Here is a 12,209-nt window from a genome sequence, read left to right on the forward strand (position 1 = left end):
TATTCTGAAAGTAATTTTAACAATAACGTATAGAAAAAAGTTGTTCTTTGGTCAAAAATAGGTATGTTCTACCTTACACCTGCTAAACAATTTGCACTTACCAGAGCCCAAGGGTTGATTCGTTTGTAAAATGAGGTTAAGTATTAAATGGATCTTATAAATCCGGGGTTAAGTATAAAAGGGAGTTTATAAGTATAGGGTTAAGTATACAAGAGGGTTTATCAGTACAATGTGGTTAAGAATAAAAGAAAGTTTATCAGTATGATGTAATGTATAAAAGGAACTTTATAACATGAGGTTAAACATACACTAGAGTTTATCAACATGTGACATTAAACATAAACGGAAGCTTATCAGCATGATTTTAAGCATAAAAGGGAGTTCATCGGTATGACACTAATCATAAAAGGGAGTTTATCGCTATGGGGCCAGGCATAATGGTTTATCGGTATAAGGCCAGACATAAAAGGGAGTTTATCAGAATGACTCTAATTATAAAAAGGGAGTTTATCGGTATGCGGCCAGACATGAATTGAAGTTTATCAGTATGGGCTGAGACATAAAGGGGAGTTTATCAGAATGCGTTACGTATAAAAGTAAGTAAATGATTATATTGTTAAGCGTAAAAGGGAGTGTATCACTTTGATGCTAGGTATAAAAGGGAGTTTATCAATCCGTGGTTAAGTATCAAAGAGAAGTGGATATGTGGTTGATACAACAGGATCAAATACGTTTGATTGGTTCATTCTGGGTATTTTTCTTTATAAATTTAATAAGTTTTACTCAAACATGTAAGAGTTTTAAAACAAATACTACTGGGTATAAATAAACTATAAGTGACACCTTCCTCTTGGTTTAGACAGTTCTAAACATCGGTATAAATAAAACGCGACTGTTGTTGAAAACACACACAAATATCTCCGTCACTATAAATGTTAAGAACACAATAAAACCCACTAGTTTGGCACGGGCTGAGTGTCTTTTTGCCAAGCTTTACTGAGCTAATCACCTATTCTATGTGTACTCCGGTTTCACCCGTGGTTTCTTGGATGGTTGAGTAATATCAACAATAAGACATAAACAAAGAAAGAATCTGTTGATTTCGTTTAAACTTTAATGTCTCGAATAATATATTAGGTGTTAGAAAGGAATGAAAACTAATAAGTCACTTCAGTATGATAAAAAAAAGATAAGACTCAAAACACTTATTTTATTGCTGAATAGTAAGAACAATCCAGTATAACCTATACACAGTTAAGGAACAGACAAGGGAAAAATTTAATTTGTTCAAGCACATACAAAAAAATCCATTGATATTAAAAAAAGATTTCTTATTGTTATTATAGAGCATTTTTGTCGTATCAATAAATAAAAATACAGTAATAAGTCATCACATTTACACCCCTCCAGTCTGTCAATCATGTTTGAATCAGTTAACTAGTACGCTCTTCATGTATTAACATGCTTGTGGTTTACACCTGTAATTTAAGTAAGTAACTTAGACAAAACAATTTGCGAAAGTCTCACAAATGACAGCAATATACCAAGACAACTTTCTATGTCAGTGATAACAAATAACACGTCCAGTGGCTTATCAGTAGTATCACCTGTCAATTGCCTGTCATTGTTATCTCTACTTCAGCGGTAACAATCCTTGTTAACAGCTACCAGATTTGACACAGCTGTGATACAAAATTAATTAGCTTTTTAGGTTAAAGTTCTTTAAATTGGGTTCGAAAATGGGTAAATTGCTTGTGTATTGTCCGTTTGATAAAATATTAACAAAATAGTCATAAGTTTTCATAACGTTTACACCAATCTTTCATTAACTGTTCATAAAATGATCATCAATAATTTTTCATTACATTTAATCAAATATTCACAAGACATGAAATTTTTATAATATTTTGATTAATCATTCATAAAATAATATCAAATTTTCATTAAATATTCATCAATTTTTCAACCCTGAAATAAAACTATTTTACATTGAAAAACTGTTTTTCGTAATAATGCTATGTATACTGTATAGTATATCTGTACCTACAAGCTCCAAAAATCTTAGTTCCATGTAAGAATCTATTGAGTAAATTCGTAGGTTAATCGACAAGTTTTTGTAATTTGTTTAAGAAAAAACAAGAGGGACGCTATATGTTTTATGTTATATATAAAAAAAAATATTGTGCATATTAATGTCATGAACAGAGAAAGGTTTATAAAATTTACTATCAAAAAATCTATAAATATACTTGATTCTACATCTTGCCTACCATTTGTAGAATTTTTCTTTATCTGGGAAAAAATACTAAGAATCGTGTTTACCATGACATCTTTTTTTTAGTTTCGTATCATACAAACCATAAATATTTGGGGAAAGTTTCTCTAAACATTGTTTGGCAGTAAAGGAATAAAGCAGAGTTCACCCTTAGCTAAGTATTACGGATACAAGCAATGAAACTTAGTCACGAAAGTTCTAGATTAGTTATATAAATTGTTTTGCTTCTCTTATCCATCCTAAATGTTCTACCTCCCTAAATGTTTCGGCCCAAAAAATTCACAACTTGTCGAGTCACAATGTTAAGCTGATCATACGATAATTTAAGATGACCTTTTTAACGCTTTAGGCATGAAAACATACAACAAATCTGTATCTAACTTTTTAAGCTCCGAAAAATACAAAAATAATGTCTATAGAAAAAATCGAATTAAATAAATTGTGTCATTTAGTTGTTATTAACTGGTAGGAAATATTTTTACGAACCTTACTTATAAATACACATAATTTGATTATACTCGATTATAAATACGCAGAATAGTATATACAGTATAGTCAATGGGAATGGCTTTCACTAACAGGTTTGGTTGTAAGCATATCTAAAAAAAAAAAAATTAGATAAAAAACAAAAACTTTAGTTTCTCAAATTTTAGATATAGGCTAGTTTGCATTTTCATAAACAGTTTAAAAAAAGAATTGCACAATAAAAATGATTTTTTCCTAAATCAACTCGATTTCAAATCGAAAATTATCCTTATTGTGTCAGTAGGTAGAACATTGACTGGTTCAGTAACCTACTACAAAAAGCGCATTTCAGTAACTCACAGTGTTCAAAGCGAAAACTAACCTGTTTACATCGATATGGCTCGAATTCGAGCTCAAGGTTGTGGGATTCAGGTGTAACCTCAACCTCAAAAACCAGGAGCAGTTCATTGACCTACACTATTATCTAACCCATTGTTAAAACACCGTTGGTTAATTTCAAGCTTTTCTTTAATTTGCTTTGATTGTGAACCCCTATTATCTACTGATAGCGGTTTTACTAAGACATTGTTAGTAAACAATTGAAAGTTTCACTTATCTGTAGAACGAATTAGAAACTTTCTTTCCTTGTGCTCTTGGTTAATTCAAACTGTCAGTCATGTTTAAAATAAGTGGAATAAAGTACTCGTTAATAAAATGGTTTTATAATCAGACTAAAGTATTCTTTAAATCGTAGATTATTGGGTATTTTATTTTGTTAGACAAAAAACACAATTTACCATTTTGTTTTTTTTTTATTTCTTATTAGTAGTGACGATAAGGGAATAACCATAAGAATTTACACCTTATGTCTAAGTACAACTACTTGATAAATAAGAGATAAGAGCAAGTCAACCATAGATAATAGTACAATCTTTCTATTGATGCTCTGTTAAAGACCATTTCTTTAGTTTGAAGATTCCACTGCAATAAATAATAATCTGTATAAATGGTACCACCAAAAGGTATAAAAAGTGAGAATATACCACGTTTTTTGTGATTTAAAACACAATCTGGGCCCAGATAAACAAATGACAACTTTTTGTATTTAACATAAATACAAATAATATAAGCATGCAGCCCAACGCGTTTCCTCATGTATCCCTGATGTTCCCGACCGTTGCTACTCGACCCCTTGCACATATTGCAAATTTTATCATGCAACCTATCACAGCTTCATTTCATGTATAAGTTTGGCCATGCAGCCTACCACTTCCTCATGTATCCCTGATGTTCCAGACGATCGGCCATGTGAGTGGATGCCACATCAACCCCGCGGTCACCTTCGGTCTGATTGCTGGAGGAAGGGTGTCCATCATCAGAGGACTTCTGTACGTCGTCGCCCAGTGCATCGGAGCGGTAGCAGGGTCTGCGGTTGTTAAGGTAGGTAAAGTGATTGACTATGGATTAAATAACAAGTGGAAACAAGATTAAGAATGTATCATGTTAGAAAGATGAGGTACCACAGAGAACATGTAGCCCAGAAACAAATGCTTGAATTGTATTCAGCTGATCAAGAATGGTGAATATCAAAAAGAGACTTTGGTCAATCCGTTCACCTCTTCTCACATTTTACATAATCGGTATTTAAAAGTTATATCCCTGATAAATAAAAAAAATAATCAAACTCACCTATTTCAGGTGTGTTAAAGCCTAATAGGTTTGCCAATTGATTCAATGTATTAGAATAGACAAAATAAGTTTGTTAGGCATTAGTTAACCCACTTCTAAATGCAATGTCATGTATATCCCTCATACATGCAAAGTCAGTTTAACTTTGTTTACAAACATAAACAACTGTTTGACAACATATAATTTCCAATTATACTTGAGTACTGGTTGTGGTACAAGATGCCATTAATCTTGAATGTTCTGCCTGATTAAGCATTAATTGATGCCAATCAATTCCATCCCACGCAGCATAAACTGCATACCACAATTGAAATGTTCAGTGCATGCTTCGTATAATGCAGCCACATAACAATATTATTTTAAACACATCTTCAGTATGAAGAACTGTTTTTATATAACGACGTCCAAGACGACAATCCAGATAAAGCAGTAAAAACAAAGTAAAGACGAAGGAAGTTGTTTACGTAAATAGAAAAAGTCACTTTTGTCCTTGAAGATTGCACGAGCAAGATAAAATGCAAGTAGGACACTTAATGAGTGTTACTTCACCTTTCGAGAACTGTGAGAAACATTCAAAGATGAGTCATTTTTGCTATAAATAAATCGGTAGAATCATCCGATATCTTGTCAATCTATCGATTTCCACGGCATTATTGATGTTGGTAAATAGTGGTGAGCCTAGTTTTAATTTGTGGAATATTTATGATTTCTTCGGTTTCAACTGCTATCTTGAAATATGGATTATCTATCTTATGAGATTAGTCGGATTTATAAATCTAAAGCCCCAACACACTTGAAAAAAGTCTTAAGTATTGCTTTATTTAAACGCCAACATTATTGTATCCCGTCCAAAATCAGACTGATTCCTCTTCAACGTTCAAAACCTAGCTATTTCCGCTTCTATGCATCCAAGAAAAAACATTTTAATCTTCTATACGTCCAACTACTGACCAATTCTTCTTCTATTCTTCCAACAGCTGATCATTTCCTCTTCTTTACATCCAAAAACTCAACATTTCCTTTTATATACGTCCAGAAACTGGTCATTTCCTCTTAGACACATCCACTGACCTTTTCTTCTTATACATCCAACAACTGATCTTTTCTTGTAATATTTCCAACAACAGACCATTACCTCATCCAATCAAACAACCAACCGTTTCTTTTTTTCATTTCACAACTTTTTTCCTACAACGGACAGGCCATTCTCTCTTCTGTATCCAAGAACAGACCATTACCTCATCCACTCCAACAAATAACCTTTTCTTCATTTATACATCCAACAACAGACCATCCCCAAATCCACTCCAACAATCAATCATTTTCTCCACATATCCAAGAACAAATCAATCCCTCTTTCATATCTAACCATTTCCACTTCTACACATCCAAGAACGCACCACCCCTTCTTCTAAACCCAACAGATAATTTTCTCCTCTTCCAGGCGCTGACTCCAGATGCCTACCAAGCTTCCCTGGGCAACACTGGTCTCCAAGCTGACATGACCGTCACTCAGGGCCTCGGCATCGAGTTCTTCCTTGGGTTCGTCCTGGTGGTCGTCGTCTACGGAGTCATTGACCCCAACAAGGCTAACGACAAGACCCCAGCCGCCCTTGTCATTGGGCTAACTGTTACTCTGGGTCACTTGGCTTGTGTGAGTACTTGACATTCTCAGATCTAAGAACTTGAAATTTTACGGAAACTTTTTAAGAACGTTTTGTAAGGGGTTGAAGTATTTGAACAATTCATTTTTGGGTCACTTTCTTTGTCTGGGTAACTGACATAGGGATTAAGATGTAGAACTCGTCATTTTTTTACAGAACATTTTTGTTAGAATATTTTGAAAAAATGGAGTTCAAGGACAATTTGAACATGTAGCATACATAGTTTGTAGCTTATGTCGTAAACCATATAAAGGATTATAATTGTTACAGTAGTTAAGGTCTATGCAAAATTAATTCAGTAGGAAGTTTTGACTTTATTGTGGCTTTTGTCATTTTTGCACCACATGTGCTGGTGCAGAAAAAAATACCCCCGTTGCAGCAAACCTGCATACTAAGCGAATTTCCATTTACCCGGCTTGATTTCTACTAAAATATTCCCTAAAAATTTACAGATTTATATCCTATTTAAATGACATTAATTTTAGTGAGTAGTTAGGTTTGCTGCTACGGGGAAGATGTTGAGATGTGTTTTTTCAATTGAAATATTGATAGCTTAGTATGAAATAAGCCAAATTGCCAAATTTGATTACTTAAAATATATCCATAAACAAGCAAACTAGAACAGTTTATTTATTCTCCATAAGAATAACATGGGAATTTTAAATTTACAATTTTTTGAATTTTCTCCGTAGTCAATGAACATTCTAAAAAACTTCAATATACTAAATTATTTGTTTTTTTAAGCTCTTCAAAATGGTCTAGAGAGTAATTTAGAAATTTAAAGTTTTTAGGGGCAAAAATGAGAAAAACCCATTTTTACCCCATAAAACCCCCCATAAAACCCCCCTGATCCCATGGTCCGATTATGCTGGTTCGCGAACTCGTTCGAATAAATGTAGGTTTACACGTTTGTACCAAATTTCATCGAAATCGGGTCAATTTTGCTCGAGTTATCGCGCTAACGGACACATATATAAATAAATATATATATATATATATAAATATATATATATATATGAATTTGAACGGATGGTGTTTTTGGCCTCTGGGGACCTCAAAACGAAAAAGTAAATCGGTCCCGGGTCAAGGTCTTACCATGAGACCTACGGTAATAGCTTATTCCCTATATGGGAAATTCGCTAAAATTAAAGTTTCGAAACCAAAATGGAACTGTAATCATAAGATAACTTGTGGTCCAGGAAGTTTATTTTCATTGCATACTTGTGAACAATTTGTGTTAACCACTTTCGATGTAAACTAGGGCAACTTTTTAATTATTTTAATACCGGTCAATTCAATTTAAACGACGAAATTGAATTTGTAACTATGTTTTATGATACCCTCTTTATAAACGATTTAGGTTGTTTTTCAAACCTAAACATATTTCACGGATGAACCACAATGTAATTCTGTTTAATAATGGAAAGATAAGAGCAAGCAGTAAGAATAGTTGCATTTTAACGTAGATACGTTTTGGAAATATTTGTTCACTGAAATATTTTTATTTTATTGTTCTAGAATACACATTAGATTAATTTAAAACATGAATCAATAAAATTATGTGTGTAAGTGAAATGGAATGTCGGTAAAGTAGATTGAGTAGTTGAAACTTCTGCCGCTCGAGCGGTAGTATGCAATAATCGTTAACTGCTAGCGCTCTAGTGGCGAACCAAGGAACTTGTAGCACAACAATGTGTCCTCGCGAACATAGAACGTTGTCCATTGTTGTCCACGTCTAATATGAAATTTTAGAAGAATTAACCTTTTGTTCTATCATATCTTATTAGGAGTTGTAGCTATTTTGGTTATATTGATGCTAGATATGTAACCAGTAAAATTTAAACCTTTTATATACTATTTTTAATATTTTATAATTATTGATTGTAGGTTGACTACACTGGCTCTAGCATGAACCCCGCTCGTAGCTTTGGATCAGCTGTCGTTTCCTCTGGATGGGACAACCACTGGGTAAGTTAGGGAGTGGAAATAGAGAGGTTTATGTTACATTTTTAGAATCTACATTAATTTTAAAAGTTCCAATGTATATAAACTCACAATGTAGGTGTGGTTGATCCATTCTGTTTCATGCTTTAGACACGGGATACAAATACGATTATTTCTAGAAACGATGGGATTCAATGGCACGGATTCAAGTTTAATTAAACACAGAGACCAATGTTGTTTGGCATATACAGTATAATTATGTTATAACGGTATGTTCCAAACTTAACATAATTCATAATTCAGTGTATTTTTATATGTTCCAAACACATAAAAAGAGTAGACACAAAAATCTGGTTTGAATAGTTTTAATCTTATTTTTGGAATAGTATCTAGGAAATTGCTTTTTCTAGACAAACTGTTCTGAAATGTATTAAGCTAACTAATTAAGTATAGGCCCATTGTATAATGTAAAAGATCCTAACTAGTATCTTTTAATAATATCTTGCAGAGTCTTAAAGTGTATTTTTTGTTGCATAAATACTCACAAAACATGTGTTTAACAGTGTTATGGAAAATTATGAAATTCTAATTTCCCTTACAGCGAATACAGAAACACAAAATGTATTGGTTGGTACGTACCGAATGAAAATATCGATCAAGATATCGATTATTCAATATGTCGATTGTTTCATTCGATATATCGTTTGGTTAGTAAGGTTAACCTAACCTAACCAACCAAACGATATATCGAATGAAATAATCGAAATATCGAATAATCGATATTTTCATTTGGTTATTTTTGACATCACATACGTAACTATACCCAGTTATTTATTAAAAAAAAACAAGCTTTCTTAATTTGATATTGAATATTGTTAGAAACTAATGTTGAATAACTTTTTGTAATATAAATGAAAACATAGCCAGCTTACATATAATGTCCACACTTAGTAGGTGTGGTATAATGTAGGACCCATGGTAAAAAGCTTCCATGTTGCTCATTAAACATTATATTAGATTTCCAACCCCAACACAACATGTGTTTATTTTAACCGTCAAAAGGTTCCTAATTTTTCCCACGATCCAACCCACAGCTCAGATACAAAAAGATACAAGGTACACCAAGTTTAATAAGACTATAGAAATGTTTGACACTTTCCTCATTGCAGGTGTACTGGGCAGGTCCTATCATGGGAGGTATCGCCGCTGGTCTCCTCTACACCAACGTGTTCCAGGCTCCCCATGAGGAGTACTCCGCCGTCCACGCCGAGGAGAAAGAGGTACTACGAGGAGTACATTCCAGTAACTAGAGAGGGTAATGGACTATACAATGGCCGGAGTTGGCAATAACCCCTGAATCATCAATAATCAATAATAAATTTGGTGGTCTATTAATTAATTAATTTAACGATAATGTATTATCCAATAATTTATTTCATAAATCCATAATTCATTCCAATAATCAATCCATTATTAAACTAATTGGTCCATTAATCATTTAAACAACCCAAATTAATCAATTAATAAATAACTTTAAAATTATTCAATACCTTAAGTAATTACTCAATTAATTAATTAATGAATAAATCAACAAATCACTGCATTAATCAATCACTCAATCCATTATTTAATCAGTTTCTTATTTGATGAATAATATACTAATCTTTCGCTCAATACTTAAAATCAATCGATTCTTACATTAGTTATTACTGTATATCAATTAGTAAATCAATCAATGTGTCAAGAACTAGCAGTTAAGTTCTTTTTAGAGGGGAACCAACCAATGTAAGTATTTAATCTAGAGAGTTTCTAAAGAAATGTTTATCAGTTTATAAGTTTTATAAGTTTTTAAAGAGGATAATATTAGTGAGCTTTATAATATAAACTGTTTTTTGAAAGAAAGGAGTGTTATATAAGATTACTTAAATACTTCCACTATACACGTACTGATACATGGTTTATTGTTGCTATGCAGGCATTAATTTAAAAAACTAACAATGCATACTCCATTTTAATCAATGTCTAGCATGTTAGTTTTAGGTTTATATATTTTACTAACAAATACATCCAGTACACATTTTGTTGTTGTAGTTAAAATTTTAGCATAGACAGTATCAAAGAACACATTTTAGTTGTCTTATGAACGTGTTGTGTCAAAAACAAAATTTGGATTGCCCAAATAAAAAAAATTATATTCAAAATAAAATTACAATGTTCAGAATGAAATGTGAGTCCAGTAGCCACGCATAGTGCCCCATTATTGACCTAAACGAAAACAATATTCCAAATTTCACATTAATGTTTCAGCAAAATCAGTTTAAAGCAAGCCTCCTTGAATTGAGGGGTTCTATAGTGGACCTTGTGAAAATACAGGTTAGATAATCGCTTTGATTGTTTTGTGTCAGTCCACATTGCTTTGGGTTCGGGAAATATAAGGTTTTTGGATAAATTGACTGTTTGAAAATACGATAATTATACAGTATGAAATGTACTAAGGGAAAAGCAAGGCTGAAGAACACTGACTCTTTTTAAGCAGCATCCAAAAGTCTTTAACCAACAGATAGACTGTCTTATGCTACTTGTGGGCCGAATGATGATTTAATTGACTCATGAATTGTGCTATGCCTGTATAATATCATTATTATCAAACCGGTCCATAATTATTTGTCTTTTACCAATCCATATAATTCTGTATGCTACTTAAAGAGTCGTTATTGACCATGATACAATCTTGAGTGATCTTGGACCATTGTAAAAATTTAAACTTGATCTGTAAGTAAATACTTTGTGTAAGGAATATAGGTGTTTTGTGTATTTATGGTGGGATTGTCAAGATCTTGATTTACCGTTGTTAGGAAAGCTATTTTATTAGCATCCTGAAGACAAATGTTGACTGGCTACATCCATCCAAAGTAACTTATTGCCTTTGCAGTTTACAAGCAGCCTCTGATGGGGTTGAGAGGAGTTCTGTGTTTTTTAAACTATAGTATGTATGATGGAACCTGTCTCATCCTAATCCTTCTGTCTACCTGGGAGCTAGCCAGGCTAATCTCAGGTAAACGGAAGGTTATGAGACAAGTTTCCATTGTACTGACTATAACCAGCCAGGATCATAATCCTTAACTATCGACACATCTGACATAGAAGAACCGTTTATGTTACAAGAAGAACCATAAGACCAAGGAACGTTTCATGTCATTTAATGAATCTCATTATCATACTTCTTCATTCCTACGACTTGATCTCTGTTTTCCTTGGATGATTCCATATTTTTCACTCAATAAAGTAGTGTATTCTTAAGCAGAAGATATCCTGCTCATAGTGCACATTCATCCAATTTTTTAAACTTGTAAAACAACTGTTTACTTGTTGTTAACTTTATATTTTTCCACAGCTGAAGAGACTCGACGGTAAGAGCGAGGACGGGCTTGCTTGATCTGTGTATACACTCGACAAGTCAGAAACCTCCGCTAGACTGCAGCACCTAAGTCTTCTTCATCCCAAGATTACGCCCATCGACAACAGATAGAGTTGGCATCGCTGTCGCCGAGCAGTGTTGCCAAACTTCTACAGTGTTGCCAAGTTTTCTACAGCGTTGCCAAGTTTATATTACTTTCACTACGATTGCCCCTGATAATGTGTTATTCTGAATTAGTTTGTGTAATTATGTTGTAAACATCAGTTAAATTTTGTTTTAAAGGTTTAATTTTTAAAAAGGGCTTTACACTGCCAAAAGTGAAGTTTATAAACGTGGTAATGTCTAATGTGATTATACATTTGTGGGATTTAGAAGATTTTCAGAGACAGTTCATTGACTTGTGAAAATGTTTACGATAAACTTGTTATAACCTCAGTTTTATCAAAGAATGTAAATTGACACATTTTGATGTTATTTATTGTTGTGAATTTTTAGTTGTAGGACTGCTTAGTAGATTTTGTGACTTTTATATATAGTTTTTGCATAAACTAAAGTCAAGCGCAAAAGCGTCTAAAAGCTGTCAATTATAGAGTAAGATTGTTTTCATTCATTCGACTACTTTCATTGTAAATTATCATCACCATTGACATAATATTAGAGTAGTTATATTTGTAAAAATAATAGTCTAATAAAGTTATATTTTAAGTAAATAGAGTTTAGGTTTTACCCATATCCGTTCTATTATTTTAGAATT

At 32.8% G+C, this 12,209-nt stretch overlaps 1 protein-coding gene across 3 annotated transcripts in view; it reads left to right on the plus strand.

The window, feature by feature from the left end:
* The window catches only part of LOC128991824 (aquaporin AQPAe.a-like), a 36,742-nt gene extending 24,577 nt beyond the window's left edge, over positions 1-12,165 (plus strand). The window contains exons 3-8 of one of the 3 annotated variants that reach the window (XM_054415024.1): positions 4,037-4,180; positions 5,874-6,083; positions 7,981-8,061; positions 9,207-9,317; positions 10,345-10,410; positions 11,432-12,165. In XM_054415024.1, coding sequence (XP_054270999.1) covers positions 4,037-4,180; positions 5,874-6,083; positions 7,981-8,061; positions 9,207-9,317; positions 10,345-10,410; positions 11,432-11,473 — 654 coding nt within the window. In that variant the 3' untranslated portion in view covers positions 11,474-12,165. Of the gene's footprint in view, positions 1-4,036; positions 4,181-5,873; positions 6,084-7,980; positions 8,062-9,206; positions 9,353-10,344; positions 10,411-11,431 lie in introns of all 3 variants that reach the window. The other 2 variants (XM_054415026.1, XM_054415025.1) reach the window with 2 other exon arrangements.
* Positions 12,166-12,209: the final 44 nt, after the last annotated feature.

Source organism: Macrosteles quadrilineatus, unplaced genomic scaffold, assembly GCF_028750875.1.
Source record: "Macrosteles quadrilineatus isolate MER2022 unplaced genomic scaffold, UCM_ALF_1.0 Scaffold_4__1_contigs__length_99947679, whole genome shotgun sequence".
Taxonomy (NCBI): Eukaryota; Metazoa; Arthropoda; class Insecta; order Hemiptera; family Cicadellidae; genus Macrosteles; species Macrosteles quadrilineatus.